Source organism: Patella vulgata, chromosome 8 (genome assembly GCF_932274485.2).
Source record: "Patella vulgata chromosome 8, xgPatVulg1.2, whole genome shotgun sequence".
NCBI lineage: Eukaryota > Metazoa > Mollusca > Gastropoda > Patellidae > Patella > Patella vulgata.
Genome location: NC_065886.2, coordinates 35,661,662 through 35,689,645, shown reverse-complemented (window position 1 = coordinate 35,689,645; position 27,984 = coordinate 35,661,662). Strand labels below are relative to the sequence as shown.

General features: G+C 36.8%; 1 protein-coding gene across 1 annotated transcript; it reads right to left on the bottom strand.

Moving 5' to 3' along the window:
- Window positions 1–4,774: 4,774 nt before the first annotated feature.
- Window positions 4,775–9,259, bottom strand: LOC130014061 (beta-1,3-galactosyltransferase 5-like). The gene is made up of 2 exons (XM_056102928.1): window positions 9,175–9,259; window positions 4,775–7,111 (listed from the first exon to the last, which is right to left on the bottom strand). Exon 2 carries the CDS (start codon window positions 7,100–7,102, stop codon window positions 6,080–6,082), a length of 1,023 nt encoding a protein of 340 aa, XP_055958903.1. The 5' UTR covers window positions 7,103–7,111; window positions 9,175–9,259; the 3' UTR covers window positions 4,775–6,079.
- Between the last annotated feature and the right edge of the window lie 18,725 nt (window positions 9,260–27,984).

Sequence of the window (27,984 nt, the reverse complement as noted above, 5' to 3'; positions counted from 1 at the left end):
AAAAATCTGCATTGGCTCAAAGGACATTATCTAGCACACATGGTATAAGTCTGACACAAACACAGCTACAACCGTATTCAGTCAGTTGTATATTTGATTAAAAAGTTCGGTTTGAGATACTTTCTAAATCCTTTAATAGAATTTGCGCTTTTGGTTTCGTTTGATATTGAATTTCATACATTCGGAGCACCGGCGGCGAAAGATCTAACACCGGAGATGGTATTTGAAAAAGGCTTAATTAAGGGGTTGTCTGATTGTGAATACTGAGGCCATCACCTTTCCTGCCGATAAAACAGTCTTTGCCTTCTTTGGGGTCGGCGACGTCACATATTTCCACTGTTTTGACTGCTCTTTTGTTTCTGGCTGAAAGTGGTGGACCCAAGTTTTATCCATAGTAACAATTTCTTTTAGGAAGCGGTCAGAATCGGTTTCAAATAAAGCTAGATTCTCTTCTGACATGATGTGTCTTGAACGCTTTTGATCAGGCGTCAAAAGCTTTGGCACCCATCGTGCTGAAACCTTTGTCATTTCCAAAGTTTCAGTGATAATAGAATGAACTCTCTCCTGGCTAATACCAACTACCCCAGCTATGAATCGTTCAGTAACTCGCCGGTCATTCATTATCAGATCATGGATTTTTTTGTACCATTTCAGGTGTTCACACAGTTTTTGGTCGACCAGGGCGTTGTTCGTCTTCAATGCTGTCTCGTCCACGCTTGAATTCAGCTGACCACCTTTTAATTGTGGCATATGAAGGAGCATCATCTCCTAATGTCTCAACCATATCATCATGTGTGGCTTTCGGTGTTAGACCCTTTTTATGCAGATATATACTTAATCATATCCCTGGCCTCGATATGGTCCATTTCATGATAACAACAGACCCTACGTGATTGTTATGACCTGTCACAACCAAACTGTTTAACCGAATGTGATGAAAGTTTGTGACAGAGCCCGAGGAACATAATGGTGCACGTGCAAAACGTGGTATCATTATGTTGCTCGGTTTTCCAATCGAGGCTCACTACTTATCAATCACCCCTTGTAAATCTGAAAATTAATACTTTTACACATGGCCGAAATTTGTCTAGTCATGTCCAGATGAGAGTAAAAAAACACCAAGATTTTTTACAGAATCTTTTGGTGTAATAGAGATATTGCCAATTTGAAGTTTTCTGTTTTAGATTTTAGTAGTTGCTGCCTCTTGCCCACTTTCACTATTTCTGTTTTGTCATCGTTGAGTTTTAATAAATTTGAGTCCATCCACTTACGAATATCTGACAAAAAGGCCTCAAGTTTGCATATCACAGATGGTTCAGAAGAAAGCTCAAAAGCTATATAAATTTGAATGCCGTCGGCGTACAGATGGTAGTGAAGACCGTGTTTACGAATGACATTTCCTAAAGATGTTGTGTATATGGTAAATAATAAAGGGCCGAGAACGGAACCCTGTGGCACGCCATACTTTAAAACCGTTGAGTTGGATGGGGAACCTTTGATAACAACTGTCTGTGTACGGTTTTCATGGTATGACTGGAACCATGTAAGGGCTAGTCCACTAACACCAAAGTTGTTCAGCAATCTTTTAAAAATAATTTGGTGGTCTCTCGCGTCAAACGCAGCGCTTAGATCAAGCAGGACTAGTACTGATGTTTGTTTAGTAATTTATTTTGAATACGTAATAAGGTGGTTTCAGTGCTGTGTTGTTTTCTATATGCAGATTGGAATACTTCGTTGAGGTTATTATTATACAAATTTTCTTAGAATTATACAATATATTTAAACACTAATGACCTTTTTCAATGTTATTTACCTATATGTGTAGTAACAACTGTTAAAATACAGATGTGACGTCATCCTTTGATGTTGGCGTACCATTATTTGAAATATTGGTACGGGCAATGTACCAAGAGTACATTATTTATACTAGTTTCAATATTGGAAGAGGGTGACGTATTTCATTGAAATACACGTGCTGGATTGTGTCTGTATTTTAAGGTGTTTAATGGTCTCGGGGAAGACATTGCGTAATATCGCACTAGTACAATATCAATATATTACTTAATGTAGATTTGAGTGAAAATATACAAATTTTCTTAGAATTATACAATAGATTTAAACACCGATGACTTTTTTTCAATGTTATTTATCTATATGTGTATCTTAACCTGTGTGGTATTTACAGATATTTATCTTCTATTTCGATTTTTTAGATTTTATTACCTTTGGTACAAAGTCTCTTACTTCCTAGTATATGATCAATCATCAAGATAATATCAAAGATCTGATCACGCAGCAACGGTGCACGAGACCTCGTTGATATACATTTAACTTCTGCGTTAACTATCTGCACATTATAAAATCACAAACATATTCTTCAATATCTGCTTTTCTCTAATGGAATTCATTGTCTTACACCATTAGAACCATTGACTCGTTAATGCATTTAAAATCTATCTAATGTTTTAACTTGCTCTTTAAAGGGGCGTATCTTTCAACTGATTTATACATCAAGCCAATGCGCTTCGGTGTCTGCATTATCGAGGTAAACTAACTGTTGATCTTTATGTGTAGTTTAATGGTTGAGTGCGAGACATTAAGTGATATATTGATATTGTACTAGTGCGATAGAACGAGTGCAGTATCTATATTTTACGCAACCGTTAAACAACTTGAAATACAGACAATATTCAGCACCTGCACCTGCATGTGGGTCCAATATTTTAACTCGTATACATAGTGTACGCTTGGTACATTGCCCGTACCATTATGTGAAATAATCTCTATTTTAAGACCATATAAACATCTAGGCATTATTTATATTCAAACGATGACGTAACCAATGTACATACGAATGTACACCTGGTGGTATCCGGTTGTTTAGAAAGAGAAATGTTATCTTAACACATGAAAGATAAAGTCGAGACTAATCAATATTTTAAAGATACATTCCCGGGTACAAACTGGGTGATTTGATGATATATTTGGACTAAAAACATATTCAAACTAATTAATATATCATAATTTTGCTTCAAATCCTTCTCAAAACGTTTCAAGTGTCGGGGAATACCCTGGCTATAAAAAATCGACCAAAAGAGGGCATGTTTGTGACTTACCTCTCTCAGTACCTAGCAACGCAAGCGAAGTCGGAGGAGAATTCATTGCATACACAAGACGATGTTGTCTTTAATCGCTGACTATTTACTACAAATATCGAAGCCTAATTCAATTTTCGGATTATCCACTGTCCGTGTCTTTTTCAGTGATTTTTATCTCAGAAAGTGTTGTACGTCTAATTCTTCATAAAGTTTTATCAAAATGTACATCAACCGCTCAATCTTCGCGTGCAACCTTGGATGTCACGCGTGCAGACACTCCTAATCGTCGGGCTGTCGATTAGGGAAACCCTTACATTTTTGTCCTGTATGCGCTCCATGAGTGTTTTTCAGGGAATCCAGTATTTTTCTAGTAAGATTGTATATTTCCACTTTCCATATATACCAAAATTGCCATACTTTTATTGGAAATACTTTTCTGGGAACGTAGCTTTATTGAAAGTGGGGGCATTTTTACAGGGTAAAGAAATACTATTGTTTTCACTATGAAACACCACTAGCACGTAGTGCCTGAAATCAATAGTTAAATATCTTACAAACTTCGTCGGTGTCCCTTTAATAATGAATTATGTAAGAGCTTTTGCCAGGTCTTCTTTTTGCCTTCAATGTTATATGAATTATTAATTATGTATTCTTGCACAAGAAACTATCACGGATGGCCACAATATTAAATACATTAGAACATCATCGTCGTTTAATAATTTAACATGAAAAAGGATAATCGTAGTTTTATTTATTATCGTAGCAATGGTATTTGACAATCGAGACTATATTGTCAAAACTTCAAACACTCCTAACGTTGCTCAGAATGAAGTAATTGGACTGAAAATTTCAATATATTCATTTTTCATTTATGTTTGAACTATTATACCAAGAAAGACCAACCCGTTATCTAAATCTTACATAATGCATCTTTAATGAATATATTTTACTTGACATTCCACATACTAACTATAATCTTCTATGATATTTAATCGTTCGATGTGCCTCTTCGATGACCACAAAAATAATAGAAAAATCATCCAAACATAATCCTCTAGGTTCGAGTTGGTTCCGAAATGAATGAAATGAAATGGGGTTTAACGTCCTATTGCCCTTCTTCGATTGGGCTAATGTGCTATGAGGGGAATTATGTCCGGACAGTGACACTACTGTTATATCGAAAGCCAAGGGATCTTTTACGTACCTCGGTTTTTCGTTCCATCCGAACGACAAGACTGCTGTACTTGTCAGGCCCTCCGTACTGAAAACAACGCCGGGAAGAGTGGATTCCGTTTCAAGTGTTTTTATTCGAGTTCTGAGAAATACAGCGATGCCTTGATAAACTACTTGGAAGTAAATGAAAGAACAGATGAAAACAGATGTCTTGGTGGACAATACTATTAAAATAAAAATAAGTTAATGTGAAAAACGGGGGGGGGGCGAATGGTTAGCGCGTGCGAGTTGTATCATAAGGTCTGTCATTGAGTCAACTGGCGTGGTTTCGATTCCCCGGTTGTACGTGACGTGACAAGCAGCGGGGTCGCCTGTCCAACCTCGTGGGTTTTCTCCGGGTCCTCCGGTTTCCTCCCACTGCTTAAGTCCCCTACTCGCAAGCGAATTATTGAAATAAAAAATGAATCATATGTTAGTCCCGAAATGACCTAGTTTGTGTCGAGTGGAAGTTAAACCCCCATTTCTCTTTCTCTCTCTCTCTAATTTGAAAAAAATGGGTTACTCAAATTTTGTGTGCAAATATAGGCTTTTAGGCTATAAGATTGGACATATGAACAATAACTCGGACTAGTATGGTATATTACTGTATCATTGCTTAAATCACATTTATTGACACATATCAAATTGATCTGAAACAAGTTTTAATAACGTAGAGAAACCTTTTCTATACATAGTGTTATAAACATTACATTTATAAACAATATAGCGACATAAATGATTAACTACATGTAATTGTATTAGCTGTTATAGATCAATCACAGGTAAAAATACAAAATTATGGTATAAATTATATATCGAGACGATAATTAACATCATTACTTACATATGTTCAATATGATTCATGATTATATTTGAACTGTGTTATGTATAATATAACATGCGGCATGTAAACAACTTGTTATCAGCAATACATTAATACACCATGGTGTATATATACCAACATTGTTATCAGTAATACATCAATATACCATTCGGGGTGAAATATATAACAGCTTTTTATATCTAAAACATATATATAACACGCGGCATTTAATATATAACAACTGTTATCAGCAACACATTGATATTACAAATACTCTCGGTAACATATTCATAACCATATTAATATAAGTTGTGCACGCGGTAACACATTAATGTAACATGTAATGCACAGTATAATTACAGCATGTCATCAGAAAGAAAATGCACAAACTCAGTGCCAAATACGCGAATTTTAAAAGCATACAGCCTAAAGAGCAATATACAAAGCAGGGAGAAAATGGGGTTTAACGTCTACGCGACACAAACTGGTTTTATTTTACTTTAATAATTCGCTTGCGCGTTGTGGTCTATAGCAGTGGCAGGAAAACAAGGTGTCCCGGAGAAAAAAGCCGAGATTGGACAGGCGATCCTACACCTTGTCAATCTAATTAAATGCGTGATGCGTCATTTGCATTTTCGCTAAAATATCAAATTCCTCACAGTTTAATACAAAATAAGGGAGGTTAAGCACTTTTAAACAACATCCGTTAATGGCAAGAAATTTGATATAACGAAGCTGTATTTAGGTTTAGGGAGTAGGGTTGTGGTAATCTTTTATTGGGATATTCTGTACCATAAACAAGCACGGAGTAATGGTTATCTTAGTTAAGTTCAATAAATTGTCAATAATATCTGCCTCTTAAATTCACATGGTTGGCTCTTACATTCACATAGCTGACCTTAACTCTTCGAAACACGTAACTTACTCTAAGAACACGTAACGTACTCTAAGAACACATAATTGGCTCTAAGAGCGTGTTCCAGATCTTATACTGGGTTTTAGCGTCACTTCTCTGCGACAGTATTTTAGATCCTGTTGATAATTCACACATTGTGGCACTTTTATACTTATCATACTCCGATTCTTCTAAATTGACATGTCGTGCATCAAACACTTTAGCTAAAATCCCCGTTATAAACACATCCTCCATTCTCATGTACGGAAAATGGTTGGAAACTGCAACTATCTTAGTTGCTAATCTTGCCGGCATTAAGTACAGGTTTCCTTTACAATGCGGAGGGTACATGGAAAGTGGGTACACCTTTCTATCTACTTTGTATTTTCCGGACCGGAACACTGTATCCGAGAGAAAAAATGGCCCTAAGATAGTATTATCCATCGTTTGAGACTCCAGTTTGTGCAGTAACTTGGGTAAAACAATAAATGAGTCTTCGTCGGTCTTCATGACAAACTTAGTTCTGGGACAGTAGATGGACAGCCATTTAAATCCCATCAAAACTTTTAAGGTCAGGTTTGAGTAAGTCTCCTTGAAGTTTGCTTGAACTATGTCACCATGAACATCGCTTTCCACTCGAACGATCTCGTTTAGAATTGGGTTCTGATGAACACCGAATAGAAATACGATTTTGATGATTTGCGAGACCATGGTACCAGGCCAACGGCTGGTCTTAGCAACGCTACCCCACGTCTGGCGTATTGCTGTTCTCTGTGTTGTTTTGTCATGGAGCGACAATATAAATATTACCATATATACATCTTTGTCTTTGCATATGTTCGATCCATTCAATAAAAATGCGTGGTTTAACGAAAAGAAGATATTGTTACCAGGGACGAAAAAACTTTCATTTCCCTTTAGAGACGTGTGACCATAAAAGGGCTTCGATGTTGAAGTCAAGAGTACCATTGGTTCCGACAGCAACGAAACCTGATTCATCCCCAGTTTCATTGTAAATATCACCATTACTACGGCTGACAACACAACAAATTTTCGAAAATAAAATTTCATCATTTCGATTATCTGAAATATAGCAAAGGATATGAACATTCTTAAAAATATGAGAGGTTGGGTGACGTTTTAGATCATAAGATCTGACAATGCGTCAAGTGACGTGGATTTAATGGTGTGTCCCATATATACGTGTACTCATTAGCGAGCACGTAAAAGAGTCCTTGGCAGTTGGATTTCGAAATCAGAGTAGGTCGTAGGTTACTGTGTGGCGTAAGCCCGTCTTCAATTTCCCAGCCGTACAGAGAAGTAAAACCCCAATTCATTTCATTTCTGTAGCACATACCAGATCAAGTTCAGCACGCAAATGTATAGTGAATACATCGTATAATGGAGTACGCGTGGGCACGGGTTTTCTAACCAAATAATTTAAAGTCATACCCTCGCCCACCATGACCTTCATAGTCAAGTTCCTGGACTGAGAGTGGTGATATACACCCCCCCTCCAACAATTGACTTCAATGTTACACCCATGTCAGTCCTTTATTTTACACTCCTATGTTACAGATACATTATGTAAGAGAAAAGTATGTCTATTGTCTTTATTCATTCTTCTTAATTCTTAGTTCTTAATTTATAGTCCTTAATTCTTATTTCTTCATTTGTTGTCGTATTTCGAGATTTGTACACTAAAATTAACATTTGTATCTTAAAATCGATATTTGTTTTACAAATCAGACATTTATCACAAAAAGGATTTGTGAATAGTATCTTGGTTTAATTTAATTTTAGTTATATAAAAATAAAATTTAGCCTACATTTACATTTCATCAGAGACAAACAACGAAAAACAAATCTCGAACAACAAATTTCGAAAGAAAATAATCTCCAAATACAAATTCTGAAAAACATTTCTCTAAAAACATTTCTCGAAATTCATTAAGAAGTCATCATAGCATACTTTCATAACTAAATTCTTATATTTGAGCCTAGGGTAAAAAGCAATACATTATTTCATATATTGAACTATTATATGTTAGCCTACCATAAAAAAAATAAGTTAGTTCATACTTTCGTAACAACATTCTTATATTTGAGCCTAGCTTCCATAAACAATTATTGTACATTTTTTTTTTATTATAAGAATAACAGGTTTTTTATAACCTATGTCAGACAATGCGCAAAAAAATCTCGAGGTTGGAAGGCGACCCTACATCTTGTCACGTACAAACGAGGAATCCCCAGCACTACACTTAAACATACATTATGCAAGAGCTAAATCTGTCTATTGCAGGTCTTTCTTTAGGCCTGAAATGTTATCTAAATTATTAATTAGACATCAATTAACCTATCGTACTGACTTTAGTAATGATGACCGAGGCTTATGGGAATTTCAGTCGCTTAGTTCTCGGTTCATAGTGGTTCAATTTGAATGAAATTTTCACCAAATTGCCTTTACATTATCTAGTTTTTAACTATTATAGTGAGAACTGCCAACTCGTTACCGAATCTCCCATAATGTATCTTTAATTTACCCTGGCGCAATGGTGCGATCGTGCCGGGAGTCTATAATATCCAAGTCTACTTTGACGTATGCTCTCACTAATACTGTCGTTATGTCGTGTTGTCGGGTTATGAAAATGGCGAAAAATTATATGGCCACTATCAGCCACCATATTATTGGAGAAAATCTGCGTTAGAAAATCCTGAGTGGAAAATCTGAAGTGGAAATTTGAGAGTCAAAAGTTGACAGTAGAAAGCGGGAAGTCGAAAGTCAAAAGTTGATAGCAGAAAGGAGAAATTTTGTCCATGAAAGTAGAATAATGACGATTAAAAGTTGAAAAGCTTGATGTTTCTACTGACTAAGTACATAAATTTATAGGTTTTCACCATAAAAATACCCTTTTAGATAAGAATTTTCCCGTTTACTTTAGATTTTCTACTTTTTACTGTTGACTTTCTGCTTTTTACTCTAGATTGCATTTTGAACCCGATACCCCGCCATACATATCCTCATGTTTCCTCGACTTAGCATTTTTTTCTTCAACTGATCATTGTCTAATTTACCCTTAGTATCACTTAGTATCTCGAGCGCTCGACACATTTTTTTTTTTTAAATATATAAAATAAATTACCTTGATTCAGTATTACTTAAATATATTCCGTCATTCATGACACTATTTTATCAATGTGATATACATGTAATTCACAACCCGGATGTTTAATCTTGCCGAACATGTGACTCTGCATTTGGCTGTAACGGAAATGAAATGGTGTTAAAACGTCAAACCTTGATTCAGCGACTGGCTATGGTAAATCTATATATATATTTGTGACTGTCGTTTGTCTGTCTGTCTGTCTGTCTGTCTGTTCGGGGTTGGCGGCTACACTGGGTCTGCCCCGAGTCTGAAATTTGGGGTATAGGGTTAGCTCGGACCGGGGAGTAACATAGGCCAGGTGGCGTTAGTCTACCACTTCCGGTTTCGGAGTTATGATCCTCGAGCGAAGCCGGTCTGTTCGGGGTTGGCGGCTACACTAGGTCTGCTCCGGGTCTGAAATTTGGGGTATATGGGTAGCTCGGACCGGGGAGTAGCATAGGCCAGGTGGCGTTAGTCTACCACTTCCGGTTTCGGAGTTATGACCCCCGAGCGAATCTGTCTGTTCGGGGTTGGTGGATACATCTGCCCCGAGTCTGAAATTTGGGGTATAGGGGTAGTTCGGACCGGGGAGTAACATAGGCCAGGTGGGGTTAGTCTACCACATCCGGTTTCGGAGTTATGACCCCCGAGCGAAGCCGGCCTGTTCGGGGTTGGCGGCTACACTAGGTCTGCCCAGAGTCTGAAATTTGGGATATAGGGGTAGCTCGGACCGGGGAGTAACAGACCAGGTGGCGTTAGTCTACCAATTCCGGTTTCGGAGTTGTGACCCCCGAGCGAAGCCGGGTATCCTGCTAGTATAACATAAAATATTATAGGACATGATAACATTATCTGAAGCATTTGGTTATGAGGAAATCTTACCTTCTCAATTGGTCCCAGGCCGCTCTTAAAAAGTAACATATAGAAGGACATTGGGCGTTTTTATTGGATTAAAAAGAAACTAAGGATAGAATACTTTTAGTTTGTCAAAATAGGCTACAAAGGCATAAAATTTGTTTGGGTTTTTTTTTTCTTCATTTTTTTTTTCTTTTCTAAATATAATGGCACAGAAATGTTTCAAATTTTATAATGAAAAGAAATAAATCTAAGGCAATATAAATTAGTATAACGTTGTTGACATAACTCTTTACAACGAACTAACACTCAATCATATAATGTACTTTTATAATATGTATATACTTATTGAATAAATAGTGTCAAAAAAACCCAAACAACATTGGATTAACTATGTCGGGACCTGAAAGATAAATATTATGGTGTGATTTATTTCTGTCCTCGTTGAAAATATTTTACTTCCATAGACTATGTCAGAATAACCTTTCTCCAGCTGCAGGTACTTCAGACTGGGAACCTCCAGGTGAAGCTATTGTCTTGCTAGCTTCCCGAAAGATGTCACTGTTCGTATGCTCAAGAAGTCCGAATTTACCGAATCTGAAACAACCAGAAGTGGTATCACACCCACCCAGGCGAGAATGAACAATAAATTGTCTAATACAGTTTTATCCATTGCGCTGCAGACTGATTTTATGTCATAGTTGTTGCGCTTTTTGTCCAAGTTAGGTGTTTTCAATCGAGTCAAATCATAAAACTCGGAAAGTGGCGAAAGTAGTTGTAGTAATACATCTATTTAATAAGTTGGACATAATCTGTAACTTTTCAGTTATTTTTTAACCAAAATAATGCAATATGGCAGTTATAATCGAATATCCGAGTTTTCCGAGTTTTGTATTTTGGCCTATACGAAAACACAAAACTCGGAAAACTCGGAAAGTGGTCAAAAGGTATCAAAATAAAATATTTTTCATTGGATATGGTGTGTAAGGGTTGTAATATGTACAAAGGAACTCAACTCGCCTTTACGAAGATAACTTGGGTGAGATCGAAAAGTCGGACATCCAAAAGATGAAATGATTAAATGATCAATTTGACACATGGCCCCGAGGCCGAACCTGCCCCGTTCTACAATACTATATACGTCGTGTCGAGAATAGGCCTACCTAACTTTTAGAAATAAAATTAGCGAAAGGAGTAACAGTAACACATCTATTTAATAAGTTGGACATGATCTATAACCTTTTCAGTTAGATTTTAACCAAAATGCTGCAATATGGCAGTTATAATTAAATATCCGAGTTTTCCGAGTTTTGTATTTTGGCCTATACGAAAATACAAAACTCGGAAAACTCGGAAAGTGGCAAAAAGATAACAAAATAAAATATTTTTCATTGGATAATTATGATTATTATACAACGGATTTCTGCTTAACGGGAATAACTTGATATTTAGTGTAGCCCACTCAAGTTTTTCTTGCATCGAGACAGACATCACAGGGAGTAGGCCTATTACGTGTAGAGCATATCTAATTGGATAATTAAGTGATAGTAACACATCTATTTAATAATTTAATAATAGTTAGATATTAACCAAAATAATGTAATATGGCAGTTATAATTAAATATCCGAGTTTTCCGAGTTTTGTATTTTGGCCTGTACGAAAATACAAAACTCGGAAAGTGGCAAAAATATATCAAAATAAACTATTTTTCATTGGATATTTCGGAAAACAACTTTTCACGTTGGTACCTAGATTCCCTGAAAATTTCAAGGCGATACCTGCATTCCTTCAAGGCGTTTGTAGTGCAAATGCCGTCATTTTTTGAGTTTTTCTCCAAGTAAATTACGGCCTCCGTAAGGGGAAAAAAGTGGAATTTCACTCCGACACCGGCACCGATTGTCAGAAGACCATGAAATTTGGACACAATGCGCCCATTACCCCCCGGGCTCTATGGTATCACTCCCATTTTGATCCGATTTAAAAAAAAAAAAAAATTAGCAAAAAAATCATTTTTCGGAATTTAAATTTGGTTTTTGGGAATTTTGAAATTGCAAATGAAAAGGGATTTTATCGTCTCTTGCGTATGTCATAGGTACGAGTCCTGTGCACCTTATTCTTTAAAGGCGATCTTTTAAAATCACCGGAAGGGTGTTTTTGAGACTAAAATGCGAAATCGCCCATTTTTACATATTTTGATTGCCGAGGCATCCTTCCGCTGGTCCAAATCTCTGGAATTTCTAGCGGTTGCATGCGCAATGGTGATATCTATCACATATTAAAAGGAGAAAATTATCAGATATCAAGAACAATAAAAATCCGATGAAATACGGCAATTTTTTAAGCCAAAAAAACTTTGATGGGTGGGGGTGGGCTTTTAATTTATTTTCAATGTTCCCGGGTTTGAACACACTTCTATTTTTAATATGTGATAGCTAACATCCCAACGTACATTGTGTTCAAATTTCAAGGCAATCGGACCACCGGAACGATGCCTGTGCCGTCAAAATAATCCCGGTTTCGAAAATTTGCCCATTCTTTAAGATTTTTTATTGAATGGCAGCCATTTTAGATGTACCCAACGTAACTAACCACTCCGAAATCGACCCACCAAAAAGCGCAAAAATGGCTAAAACGCTTAATTTTGAAGCTATCGGACTGAAATTTCGGCTACGAACGTGTCACGATACTGCATTCCTTCAAGGCGTTTGTTCTTGAGGGTTGGCTGCTAAATGTTAAAGTCCGAAACCGATCGAAATACCCCGAACTGAGCCTGCCCTAAAACTCTTAAATTTCAATGCAATAGTCCTACGGGAAGTCTGAAAATGACAGGCTTATTTCTGTCGAACATGACGTCGCGACCTCAATATTGTCACTCAACTAATAGGGGGTGCATTTTCTTAATATTGGAGCTAAGTGGGTCAAAAAATTACTGTTGGTCATTTGACCTTGACCTTTAAGGGTCAAACCAAGGTCACCACGCGACTACCAAAAGTCGATTTAGTACATAAGGCCGAAACCCCAAGGTCGGCGGACGAGATTTGGACATCAAGTTATCCCCCCTGATGGACGCCACCATAAAAAAAACAATTCTTCTGCGGTTACCGGGAGTGGGTCAATGGGTCAAAAACCGTTATTGTTCGTCCCTTGACCTTTAAGGGTCAAACCAAGGTCAACGCGCGACTCCCAGGGGTCGATTTAGTTCAGAAGGCCGCGACCTCAAGGTCGTCGGATGCGATCTTGGCCAAGCGAGTTACCCTCCCTTAGACTACAGCTGAAAAAATACAGATTTTTGACTTTCTGGGAGAATTTGGCCGGAAAAAGGTCTTCCGATCGGCTCCAAATTTCGTGACCCGATAGATCGACCCCATATTTGTTCTTCATTTTTTAAAATCGCCAACCAAAAATCGTGACCTTCACCCACTAGGGGGCCCACAAATATTTCGGTTTTTGCCCCCTAGGGGCCAAACCGATCGAGTGAGAACCATCGAATCTTCACCTTTCGATCTAACATCGGGGCCCAAATGACCCCGATGGGTCAAGGTCATCTGAAAAGGTCAAGGTCACCCGAAAATCTCGCGTCTCGTGTGTTCCGGGGTCTCCCTTTGGATCCCAGGGCCCCGGGGCATGTCAAAGGTCATGACCGTGGATGGACAAATTAATGACCTTTATTTTGAGGTCTTGACCTTTGATCTGACATTTGACCTTGGGGTCGAAAAATTTCCAAAACTTCATGTACAATTCAGAATTTCTCCAGAAATGTCAAGGTCAAGTTCAAGGTCACGACCCACAAGCCCGGTGACGGGGACGTCCCATGGGGTCAAGGTCATGACCTTGGCTGATATATCGTGCCCCCGGTGTGCGACACGGGTGGGTCAAAGACGTCGTCGAGGGTCATTTGACCGTGACCTTGACCTTTGGGGTCAAACCTAGGCCACCACGCGACTCCCAGGGGTCGCTTTAGATCAGAAGGCCGCAACCTCAAGGTCGTCGGATGGCGAATTTGGGCCCTCCGGTGACCTCTCCTTCAAAATCCCTCAAAATTCCATCCCCATGCAGATCCCTCGTCTGTAAACGCCCCGAGGGGATTGCGGGCGAGGTCCCAGCTTGGGTATTCGATAGGAATATCCACCCCGAAAAGTCTCCCGGTCCTCTCAAAATGGACTTCCGGCAACCGGAAGTGGGTCAAAGACGTCAATGATGGTCGTTTGAACTTGACCATGACATTTGAGGGTCAAACCAAGGTAACCACGCGACTCCCAGGGGTCGATTTAGTCTAAATGGCCGCGACCCAGAGGTCGTGGGACGAGATTTGCACCTCAAATTATCTCCCCTTGCAAATGGCCCCTGGAAAAATGTTTTATTTTCTAGCGCGCCCCCGGATGAGGTCACTCCCACTGGACCTTGGCTTTTGAGCATGGCCTCTATCCCTGCATGACCTTGGATCAAGGTCATCTCAAAGGTCAAAGGTCACCCCACGGACGCAAATGTTCGTGTCCCTTCTGGACCGCAGCCAGAAAGGTCAAGGTCAAATTCAAGGTCAGGTCACGGGGCTCGCGCGTGGTCCCAAGGTCATGACCATGGCTGACCCCTAGTGCCCACGGCACAGCTCCCTACATTTTCGGTGTGCTCTAAAGACGGCTGGGCGTGGGTCAAGGTCATCCGATCTGACCTGATAGATTGACCCCACATTTGTTCTTCATTTTTTAAAATCGCCAACCAAAAGTCGTGACCTTGACCTGCTAGGGGCCCCCGGAATTTTTGACATTTCTCTGCGACAGCTCAATCCTGACATTTTTCCTTAATTTTTGTGCAATCAAGCTGAAATTTGCAGAGAATCACCCCCTGTACATTACAAGGTAGCGCTGGAAATTTCAGCTCCATCCATTCAGTCAAAATAGATATATGAGCTCAATAAATGTCAAAAAATGGAAATCTGAGCCAAATTATTTCTGGTTGCCTGAAAATGTCATCTTTGTAAAGCTCTGGGTTGCATTCTATTAATGCTAATGGGCTGTAATTTGGTGAGTTACCTCTTCAGGTATTGAGGGAGGACATATATAAATTTCAAGGAGGTAGGATGACTAGATGTGCCCAAGGCTGGGGGACTCAGTTATGCACTTTTTTGCAATTCTGTCTCTTTTCGCACTATGCAGATGTATGAAGCCAGGCCCCGAGTTCACAAAGCATACTTAAGTACAAATCTATGCTCAATTTTGAGAATTTTCTCAAATCGAAAATTCTCAAAATAAATGGAGTTCACAAAACAATTTGAGAACATTTTTGTTCTCAAAGTTGAGAAAGTTCTCAAATATTTGAGAAATTTCTTAAATATTTGAGAAAGCTGCTAAGCGTACTTAAGTCTAAAGTAGAATGGCCGCCGTACGACGATTTAGACGCTTGAGACGACGCCAACTCCCTAGGCCTCGAGTCTTCTATGAAAGGGATGACCCCTTAATCCGTTTAGAGGATGACGAGCTTTTTGAACGTTTTCGGTTTCGTCGGGGGTCTATCCTTTTCATAGAAGAACAGGTAAGGGAAAGTATTAAATCCCCCACAAGGCGAAGTTGTGCTATTTTGCCTATGGTGCAAGTATTGATTTGCCTGAGGTTTTTGGCAACGGGTGCTTTCCATTTAATGGTTGCGGACACTCTGAGAGTGTCCCGCCCAAAACCTTCCGATGCATCCGGAGGGTTTGTTCGGCCATCATTCGGAATCTAATCCATTTGATAAAGTTTCCCGTCGGAGAAGATGCTAAGCGTGTTATGGAAGGGTTCAGAAAAATTGCAGGTACGTACACTGTGTTTACCATTTGTCTTGTGTCCCCTTCACGTCTCCGCCGCAATTATATATAATAACCCGCAATCTAAAAATATCATCACCGACAAGTCCATTGCTAAATCACCCAACTTGCCCTCGTCTGCAGTGAACTGGACTGTAAATACCACAGCGCCACCAAACGAAGGCCTTCATTGGTTGTGTGACATATTCGACCGAGAGGCTTGTTTATCGATGTTTGATTGTTGACACCGCTGAATTTTACGATAAGTGTTTTGATAAATCTACTACACAATGACACATACAATTATGTTCAAATAGATTGTTACAAAATACAAACTCTTTTCGTGTATTATTTGCGTAATCTGTCAGTAATCATGACATTTTGTAGATATTACTAATCTAATATTAGAGTCTAGACTAACAATGTGAAACTGCAAGTAGAAAATGTTCATATTCGTGCCTTCATCTGTGAACAGTTTATTTTATTTCAAGCAAACCACGACAAATTATAATCTATTTATTATAAATAATAAAGTGATAACAACAATAATTCAAGTAGGTCTATAACTTTGTTTTTCAGGATTCCCGAAAGTACTTGGCTGTGTAGACGGAACTCAAATTAAAATTGCCACACCTAATAAAAATGAAAATGATTTTGTCAACAGAAAAGGAGTGCATGCCCTCAATGTACAGGTACCGATGAGCATCATATAAAAATAAATGCTAATGATTTTTAGAAATAGTATTGATAGTAACCACTTGTTACTCAAGTATTGGCCTCATTTCTCCAGTTTTTAATTATATCATTAAATGGTCAAACTATTCTAATCTAGTATCTACTTAGAATTGAATCCATCTGTTGGCATCAAGAGTTGATTATGGTCTTGACATGTTAATGTATTTATATGTAGCATTTAATGCCCAAAAGAAAGATATGCAATATGCATTTAGCCCTGGCATCATGCCTGTATAATTACTTTTGAATTTAATTTAAGCAAGTTTAAAATATGATTAATGTATTAGATCATAAAATCTACAGTGTGACTTTATTTTTATAGATGATTTGTGACCCTAAATTTAGAATAACTTCGTTGTGTGCTAACTGGCCCGGATCAGTTCACGACAGCAGGATTTGGCGTCAGTGTGAATTGAATAACCAATTTCAAAATGGTATGTACATGTATATTTTGTATTTATGTTATTGACTTTCAGCAGGGTTGGCAAACATAATAACTTCTAAGAAATAATATCACAGTGCCTGATACCTACAGTAAAATGTATTACCTGTAAAGGAGCTAAGTCTCTAACTTAATACTTTCCATAATATTCGAAATTAAAAACACAAATTAGAATTCAATATTGATCAATTTCAATCATTATTGATGTTGTTATCTTGCTGTGAAACTATAGGACCCTAATATCCAATATTTAAGACACAATTAACATTTTATAATCAGTACACGAGTCATGTACCCAATGGTTTCGGTTGCCATTTTGTTATGAACTAATAAAAACATATCGTACAACAAAATGTTGAAGTAATTAGTGAAGAAAGGCCGATTCAAAAAAAAAAATGTGTAGAATGCACTAAGCAGACGTAAACGACTGCATTTCAATTTGAACAGTTCAAGTATTTCATCGAACATAATTGATTATAAATTACAATATATTTTCTTCAAAAATTGAATATAAATCACTTTAAATTTTAAATACATTCATATTACATTAATATCAGCTTTTAGAACCATTTTTGTCTATTTCAAGGTTCCAAAAAATAGAGTCATGCGGCCTTTAAATTTTGTGTTAGCATGGACTGTATATAGACAGTGTGCTTCCGGCTCGCTAACAAGGATGTCCCTGGATCAAGCCTAGCATTGGCCTCTTGTCTATATTGCAAGTGTGTAGTTGTTTGGTTTATCTGATAAACCGAGGACCCCCATACATAAAATTGTCAGCGTACATTATTTCGAAAAAGCAGGGGAGTATTAAAATGGGTTCGTCTGTCCATCCGTCACACTTTTTGGGACACAATATCTCTCTTGTTTAAAGGACCTGTCACTAACAACAGTAGGAAATCGCAAAAGAATACCTCATTTGTGCATGCAATATTTTCCTCAAGGCTCACTGTATGGGACATGCACATTTGCATTTGGCCTGTGGAGAAGAAAATAAGCCATTAAACCCCAGTTCATGCTAAAATTGATTTTTATTTCCCCATGTAGATGACCTTGAAATTAAAAAAAAAAATCAGCATGACGCATGTAAACTATCATCTGTCTGTCATATTAATTTATATTTTAAAAATTTATTTTGTAAGTATTCACAATGGTCTATTGCTTGGGGATTCTGGATATCCATGTTTGACCTATTTAATGACCCCTTTTTTAAACCCAACAAACAGACATGAAGAAAATTTTAACACCAGCTTATGCAGAGCAAGAGTTTTAATTGAACAAACATTTGGAATTTTAAAAAGAAGATTTGCTCTACTGCATTATGGCATAAGAAGTTCTCCTCAGCAAGCTGTCATTTACATAACTGCGTGTGTAATTTTACATAATCTTGGGATAGGTAGGGAGGATGTTTTAGTTACAGATGTTGATTTTTTAGATTTAGATTATGACGGAAGTGATGAGGCTGTTGCCAGTTATAACCGCATAATAACACTGGATGGAGTAAAAAAACGTAATGAAATTGCTACCAAATTTTTTTCATAATTGTTTCAGTATAGGTGTACATATTAAATGTAATATCTACTTATGTATTCCTGCATTTCCTTGATAATCTTTAGAGAATACTCTTCAAATATTATATTAGTAATTTTACTTTCCATGAATATGTGTTAAAGTTTATTACTCTATCCAGTTACTAAATGCCTCTAAAAGATTAACAAATGTACATGACATGTACTTACAACAAATTTCAGTGGGGTGAAAGCTTAATCTGTTTCATTTAAAACTTTTATAACAGTAATTTTTAGAATAATAATTTATACATGTACTTATTAAGGGACATATATACATGTCATGTAAATGGCAGCCTTGTTAATAAAAACAAATGCATTGATACTGTTTCATTCATTTAATTTATTTCTTTTTATACACAGAATTTCATATTCTATTTCCAAATTTCTCCTTTGTTGTTTCAATTTTTCTATCTCTAATTTTATTCTTTCATTTTCTAATCTTATGTTTTCTTCTTCTAGCTGTGTTAACCCTTTACAAACTGTAAAAGATAAAGGTACATTATAGTATTTGTCTTTATTTTTTATGAAATTATCATGACATGTAAATTGACGCATTAGGAATTGTACCTTTTTGCCTTTTTGGTGTTGGTGTCATTATCGTACTAGTTTTATCTGCCAAATCTTCCTTAAATGTACCAGAAGCTTGTTCTGTAAATAATTTGAATAAGGGTTTATGATCTATTAGGTAATAAAATAAATTCTATGTATGAAATTAATCAATTAAGTGATATTTAAATAGTTTTCCATTATGTGTAATTTGTATATTGAATGTATTATAGATCAATAATTAATTCTATACTTTACCTTCAAATAATATTTCTATAGGATATGTTAGTGGTAGTGTCGGTGGTAGTATCTGTAGATCTAAATAGGAAAATATATTTTATTGTGGGTTTACTGATTATTTTAAAGTTTTAAGTGTCTACTAAGTATAACATATATATAGCTATTGATTAGTTATTACTTTAGTATGTAATTTGTAGTAGTTACCATCTGTATCAATACCAAATGAAAGGCCTTCAATTTGGGGTCTGCCCTCCATTGTATTTAGAAGTAGGTCTTCAGCATCAGTGTAGCTTGGATTCGGTCCCCCACCTGTTTTGGGCCTTTTCATCTGGTCGAGTTTTTCTTTACCTTGAAAAGTTAAAATATAAATTTTCAGTGACTGATATTTTAATGGAGATTTATGCTAATAATAGTACAATTATTTATAAATATTTATGATTTTTAAATCTACAATAATTTCATTACATTGACGCTTTAAGGGGGCATGAATTGATTTGGCTGAAATTTTCAAGATTTTCCATTTTTATTTTTTTATATAGTTTTAAATCTATTTTTTTAACTGTCAACTCCTTATCTAAATCTGAAACATAATGTTAGTTAGACATACTTCTTTGTTTTATATTATGATACTTCTTCTTTACCTCTACTATTTCCCTCTTTTTTGTTATAAATTGTCTGAAATAGTAAACAATATTTAAATGGTAGATTTAGTTACACTTCTAAATTGTAATTTACAGGCCTATTTTGACTGTGAATGTGATATTTATCTAATAATAATTTCTATCACTACTATTATTAGTGTTCGGTTTATTATTGTATGTCAGTATCACCGTTTTAATAAAGATTAAAATTGTTGAACTTTTAATATTGATTTTATTTTTGTGAATAAAAGAGTGCCGATATATATCTAGCTGTAGGCACTAGCCTAGTCTAAATTATTAGAAGCTAAACTTACGAATTCAGAGCATCAACCACCTCTTGCCACCCATTTTCTTTCAGTTTTGAAATTTTCCCCAATGCACCACACCCCTTTATTTTCCCAAATAAAGTCTCCTCCCTTTTTGTACACTCCTCGATTAAGTGTCACTCCACGAGAAAACCATGCAAAATCCTGCAAAAGTGATAAGGTGGGGGGTCGGCACTTTGGATCCATATTCACAGGGATTTATCAGTCCGACTAAACTACTCGTTGACCAAAAGGGCCGATCTCAAAAATTAACCATTCGGGAGATATGGCCCTATAACGATTTTCAGCCTATTTTCACCGATTTTGAGTCAAAATTTAGGCATATTTAGAGTCATTTTTCCAGGCCAAAATAGGGACTGCGTGATATACTGATGGTAGGTGATGATAGTATATGTCTTCGACTATTCAAGCATCATGACCAATTTATGTTGCTCCATGTCTTTGAGACACAGTATGGAAACCACTGATAGGTGTCGCCCATCACCTTGAAAGTACCCTATCTTTGAAATTAAATATAGCCGATGGTACGGGTATGGGCAAGATGGGTAAACGGTAATTATGTAGAGGGGTACTAGTGCTACCAAAATCAACAATAAAATTTTTGCCCACTCTTGTCCCATTATCAGAAATAATTTTTAAAGTTACCCCTTTTTCGAAATTTTGACCGATAGTGAATTGGTTGTTCACTATATATGCGCATAGTTTAATCGCCATATCGACCATAAATTTGCTCGAATCTGCTCGAATGAACTAGAAATGTTTGATAGAATGACTCCTGTATCAGGAGGAACCGTCAAATTTTTTTCCGATATCACTCATTCACTGTTTCTGAAATTTTCGCATATTGACTATAAATCTTCATGATACGATTTCATAGGTTTGGTGACCAAAAGTACCTTTATGCATTATCGAAAATTATTTTGACAGATACCCCCCGTCTCTACCTAGGCCTAAAGCGGCTGAAGCTTTATAATGATCAGACCAATAGATGAAATTTTATCAAAAAAATGAAGTAAGTGAATCAGTAAGTATACACGAACGTAACAATTAAGTAAGTGAATCAGTAATTATACACGAACGTAACAATTTACAGTATTGTTTATAGATGGATTGACTCAGCTATTTACAATACAGTGCCCATCTTATCTAAGCGTCCGGCATTTCTTATAATGTATAATGAATGACTTAAAATAACATAAAAATGGTTTTCTTGTACAATATAAATATTTTTGCGATATCTATTCTGCGTAGACTCTGGACAAGACATCAATAAATTTCTGAAACGTACGATTTATATCAGATAGGCAAATTTAATGTTTGGCCTTCATAAGAAGTTAATATCTTGCAACGTAACTTCATATGAAGGCCAAACATTAAATTTGCCTATCTGATATAAATCGTACGTTTCAGAAATTTATTGATGTCTTGTCCAGAGTCTAAGCAGAATAGATATCGCAAAAATATTTATATTGTACAAGAAAACCATTTTTATGTTATTTTAACGTCATTCATTATACATTATAAGAAATGCCGGAAGCTTAGAAAAGATGGGCACTGTATTGTAAATAGCTGAGTCAATCCATCTATAAACAATACTGTAAATTGTTACGTTCGTGTATAATTACTGATTCACTTACTTAATTGTTACGTTCCTGTATAATTACTGATTCACTTACTTCATTTTTTTGATAAAATTTCATCTATTGGTCTGATCATTATAAAGCTTCAGCCGCTTTAGGCCTAGGTATCTGTCAAAATAATTTTCGATAATGCATAAAGGTACTTTTGGTCACCAAACCTATGAAATCGTATCATGAAGATTTATAGTCAATATGCGAAAATTTCAGAAACAGTGAATGAGTGATATCGAAAAAAAAATTGACAGTTCCCCCTGATACAGGAGTCATTCTATCAAACATTTCTAGTTCATTCGAGCAGATTCGAGCAAATTTATGGTCGATATGGCGATTAAACTATGTGCATATATAGTGAACAACCAATTCACTATCGGTCAAAATTTCGAAAAAGGGGTAACTTTAAAAATTATTTCTGATAATGGGACAAGAGTGGGAAAAAATTTTATTGTTGATTTTGGTAGCACTAGTACCCCTCTACATAATTACCGTTTACCCATCTTGCCCATACCCGTACCATCGGCTATATTTAATTTCAAAGATAGGGTACTTTCAAGGTGATGGGCGACACCTATCAGTGGTTTCCATACTGTGTCTCAGAGACATGGAGCAACATAAATTGGTCATGATGCTTGAATAGTCGAAGACATATACTATCATCACCTACCATCAGTATATCACGTAGTCCCTATTTTGGCCTGGAAAAATGACTCTAAATATGCCTAAATTTTGACTCAAAATCGGTGAAAATACGCTGAAAATCTTTATAGGGCCATATCTTCCGAATGGTTAATTTTTGAGATCGGCCCTTTTGGTCAACGAGTAGTCTAGTCGGACCGATTAAACCCTGTGAATATGAATCCGATCGGCTGACCCCCACCTTATCACCCCTTGCATGGTTTTCTCGTGGAATGACACTTAAAACCATCTCCTCTGCGTTTGACCAATTAGCCGCCCTCTTCCTGCCATCGCCTTCCATTTTTAGTTGGTGCCAAGCGTAGCAGGCGACGTTGGAATTGGTTTGTTTACATTTTTCGAAACGGCGAATGTCATTGGTCACTTGACCCAATTATAAGCAGCATTTTCAGTGGAGTTTTCATTGAATAAAAACAACAATTACAGCACGCGATTTACGGAATCCATGACGCCAGTTAATGGAATACTCAAGTTGAGTAAAATTTTATATACTTAAGAATTTGCTCAAATGCTTTTGTGAACACCAAAGTTGAGAATTTTCTCAATTTGAGAATTATTCTCAACTTTGAGCAGAAATGTTAACTGAGAATTTTTTTTCTTTGTGAACTCGGGGCCTGATCTTTTTTGAAAATATTGGATCTATGAAACTAAAATTTTCAGAGAATCATCCTACATGTCTTCAGAGGTGGCTGTGCAAATTCCAGCTTGCTAGGACAAGTAGAAGTGCATATTTTGGGCTGTCATAAGCATAAAATAACATTTTTCAATAGAACGCGTCGTATGACAGCTTTATGCAGCAGGAATATATGGTCTAAAATCTTTAATATTGATCCAATACAGCACCTTCATACAGTAATCAGGAAGGTGGTGTTCAAATTTCAGCCTGATCACTCCAAAATTAAGAGTTTCAGGGCAGGCTGAGTAGTTATGCACTTTTTTGCAATTCCGTCTCTTTTCGCACTATGCAGATGTATGAAGGCTGGTCTTTTTGGGAAATATTGCAGCAATGAAGCTGAAATTTTCAGAGAATCATCCTACATGTCTTTCAGCTTCTTAGGACAAGTAGAAGTGTATATATTAGGCAGTGATAAGCATAAAAAAAACATTTTTCAATAGAAACTGGGCTATGTACAGAAAGCAGTTTTTCACTAATTTCAATGTGCTTGCATTTGATTTGGGCTGAAGCTAAGAAACTGAAATTTGCAAGGCTACTTTGTTGAATATCGAGGAAGGTGGCTGTCAAAATGCACCCCCTATTTAGTTGAGTGACAATATTGAGGTCACAACGTCATGTTCGACAGAAATAAGCCTGTCATTTTCAGCCTTCCCGTAAGACTATTGCATTGAAATTTGCACCGTACCTTCACACAGTAATCAGGAAGGTGGTGTCCAAATTTCAGCTTGATCACTCAAATATTAAGAGTTTTAGGGCAGGCTCAGTTCGGGGTATTTCGATCGGTTTCGGACTATAACATTTAGCAGCCAACCCTCAAGAACAAACGCCTTGAAGGAATGCAGATATCGACTTGAAATTTTCAGGGCACCTTGGCAGTATCGTGACACGTTCGTAGCCGAAATTTCAGTCCGATAGCTTCAAAATTAAGCGTTTTAGCCATTTTTGCGCTTTTTGGTGGGTCGATTTCGGAGTGGTTGGTTACGTTGGGTACATCTAAGATGGCTGCCATTCAATAAAAAATCTTAAAGAATGGGCAAATTTTCGAAACCGGGATTATTTTGACGGCACAGGCATCGTTTCGGTGGTCCGATTGCCTTGAAATTTGAACACAATGTACGTTGGGATGTTAGCTATCACATATTAAAAATAGAAGTGTGTCCGAACCCGGGAACATTGAAAATAAATTAAAAGCCCACCCCCACCCATCAAAGTTGTTTTGGCTTTAAAAAATGCCGTATTTCATCGAATTTTTATTGTTCTTGATATCTGATAATTTTCTCCTTTTAATATGTGATAGATATCACCATTGCGCATGCACCCGCTAGAAATTCCAGAGATTTGGACCAGCGGAAGGATGCCTCGGTAGTCAAAATATGTAAAAATGGGCGATTTGGCATTTTAGTCTCAAAAACACCCTTCCGGTGATTTTAAAAAATCGCCTTTAAAGAATAAGGTGCACAGGACTCGTACCTATGACATACGCAAGAGACGATAAAATCCCTTTTCATTTGCAATTTCAAAATTCCCAAAAACCAAATTTAAATTCCGAAAAATGTTTTTTTTGCTAATTTTTTTTTTTTTTTTTAATCGGATCAAAATGGGAGTGATACCATAGAGCCCGGGGGGTAATGGGCGCATTGTGTCCAAATTTCATGGTCTTCTGACAATCGGTGCCGGTGTCGGAGTGAAATTCCACTTTTTTCCCCTTACGGAGGCCGTAATTTACTTGGAGAAAAACTCAAAAAATGACGGCATTTGCACTACAAACGCCTTGAAGGAATGCAGGTATCGCCTTGAAATTTTCAGGGAACCTAGGTACCAACGTGAAAAGTTGTTTTCCGAAATATCCAATGAAAAGTAGTTTATTTTGATATCTTTTTGCCACTTTCCGAGTTTTCCGAGTTTTGTATTTTCGTATAGGCCAAAATACTAAACTCGGAAAACTCGGATATTTAATTATAACTGCCATATTGCATTATTTTGGTTAAAATCTAACTGGAAAGGTTATAGATCATGTCCAAATTATTAAATAGATGTGTTACTATCACTTAATTATCCAATTTGATATGCTCTACACGTAATTATAGGCCTACACTAAATATCAAGTTATTCCCGTTAAGGAGAAATCCGCTGTATAATAATCATAATTATCCAATGAAAAATATTTTATTTTGAAATCTTTTTGCCACTTTCCGAGTTTTCCGAGTTTTGTATTTTCGTATAGGCCAAAATACAAAACTCGGAAAACTCGGATATTTAATTATAACTGCCATATTGCAGCATTTTGGTTAAAATCTAACTGAAAAGGTTATAGATCATGTCCAACTTATTAAATAGATGTGTTACTGTTACTCCTTTCGCTAATTTTATTTCTAAAAGTTAGGTAGGCCTATTCTCGACACGACGTATATACTATAGTATTGTAGAACGGGGCAGGTTCGGCCTCGGGGCCATGTGTCAAATTGATCATTTAATCATTTCATCTTTTGGATGTCCGACTTTTCGATCTCACCCAAGTTATCTTCGTAAAGGCGAGTTGAGTTCCTTTGTACATATTACAACCCTTACACACCATATCCAATGAAAAATATTTTATTTTGATACCTTTTGACCACTTTCCAAGTTTTCCGAGTTTTGTGTTTTCGTATAGGCCAAAATACAAAACTCGGAAAACTCGGATATTCGATTATAACTGCCATATTGCATTATTTTAGTTAAAATATAACTGAAAAGTTACAGATTATGTCCAACTTATTAAATAGATGTATTACTACAACTACTTTCGCCAATTTAAAAAAAATAATATTTTTGATAATTTTCCAACTTTTTCTCTTTCCGAGTTTTATGATTTGACTCGATTGAAAACACAAAACTCGGAAAAGTCGGAAAAAATTGTCCGACTTTTTTGTTTGAATAGAAAACTTGGAAAATATTTTCCGACTTTTCAGTTTGAAACAAAAAGTCGGACAATTTTTTCCGAGTTTTGTGTTTTCAATCGAGCCAATTATGAATAAAATGCTATTTTCATGCCTTTTGTTTACTTATTTTTGTTTGCTACGCCATAGCGCGTGACATAGTAGCATACGTCGTCTGTCAGTCTGCCAAAGGCCGAAATGGAGCCTAAAAAGCATGAACAAAATTGGAACCCGGGCCTGCAGCTCTCGGCGTTTTGACTGAGGGCGTTGAGCAGAACTATGGAATTCTCTGAAAGGAAAATTGAGCATTGAGCAGCAGCCTGACCAAGTCATCGAAAGACAGAGTTTGGGAGAATATCTGTACGAAGTAAGTGTCGGTCTTTGCCGCGATAGGCTTACTCTTTATATAGGCCCTAATAATAGGCCTACAGGGCTTAATAGTAGTAATACTAGGCCTAATAGTAATACCGGACGTTAGCCATAGTCTTGTTTAATGAAAACTAGTCTGCTGAGATTATTTTTCATGGGCTCCTGTTTGTGATAAATTAAATTAAATATTATGTTACAGTAGTGTAAATGCTGGCTTACAACCAAAGGCCTACGAGGCCCTAGGCTTCAGCCTGAACCTGATAAGCCTATTAAGGCATAGGCCTACCGGTATTATAGTAGGTAAATCCGACCGACCCTGACCATAAAACTTAAAAGGCAATTAGTCTAGACACTGATGGTACGCTAACCCCATGTGCAATCAGCAATGGGTTTTTGAAAGCTACATGTGGCATAGCAGCCTATCAAAATGAATGTAATCAGGACTTGTACAGATGACAAGGATTTCGATCGGTAAGTTGCGGTTTCGATAACAAGAATTTCGATCGGTAAGTTGCGGTTTCGATATCATCATTAATAATAATAATACAGTTAATAACATGTAATATACTGGTCCGATCAAGCCTGTACCGCGAAACTAACTCCTCGTCTGTATTTGCCCTTTATAACAGAAGTATAGAAGAGAAATATTTACAAAAGAATATTAACAAAATCACAATATAATAATTACAATCACAATATAATAATTACAATTACAATCACAATATAATAATTACAATCACAATATAATAAAGTTGTCACACACGAATCATATAATTATCATCTAATAATGTGCTTAAGGTACATCTAAATAGACAAACTAATTAATGAAAATGACCATAATATATTTCTTCTGACCGCTCCCAATGTATATGTAAGTATTACTACAAAGAAGACTATACTATGTCTCTACATAATCCCCTTCGAAATGAATAATATGATTTACAATATTTTAAATAGTCAGGTAATCAATTCCATAAATGGGCACCAGTGAATCTAATACTGTTTTTAATAACAGATAGATTAGGCCGAAAAATGACAATTTTGTTATTGATACTAGAGTATGGAGAGAGCGAGAGAAATGGGGTTTAACGTCCACTCGACACAAACTAGGTCATTTCGGGACTAACATATGGTTTAATTTTATTTACATAATTCGCTTGCGCGTAGGGGTCTTTAGCAGTGGGAGGACCCGGAGAAAACCCACCAGGTTGGACAGGCGACCCTACTCCTTGCCACGTACAACCGGAGATTCGAAACCACGCCAGTCGACTCAATGACAGACTTTATGATACAGAGCGCGCACGCTAACCATTCAGCCATTCAAGCCCCCTACTAGAGTATGGAGTATTGTAGTAGCAGGGGATGTTGGTTAAATATGAAGGGT

Coding starts and splice junctions, on each gene's coding strand:
- LOC130014061 (XM_056102928.1), bottom strand. CDS start 7,102: ATGATGAAATTTTATTTTCGAAAATTTGTTGTGTTGTCAGCCGTAGTA.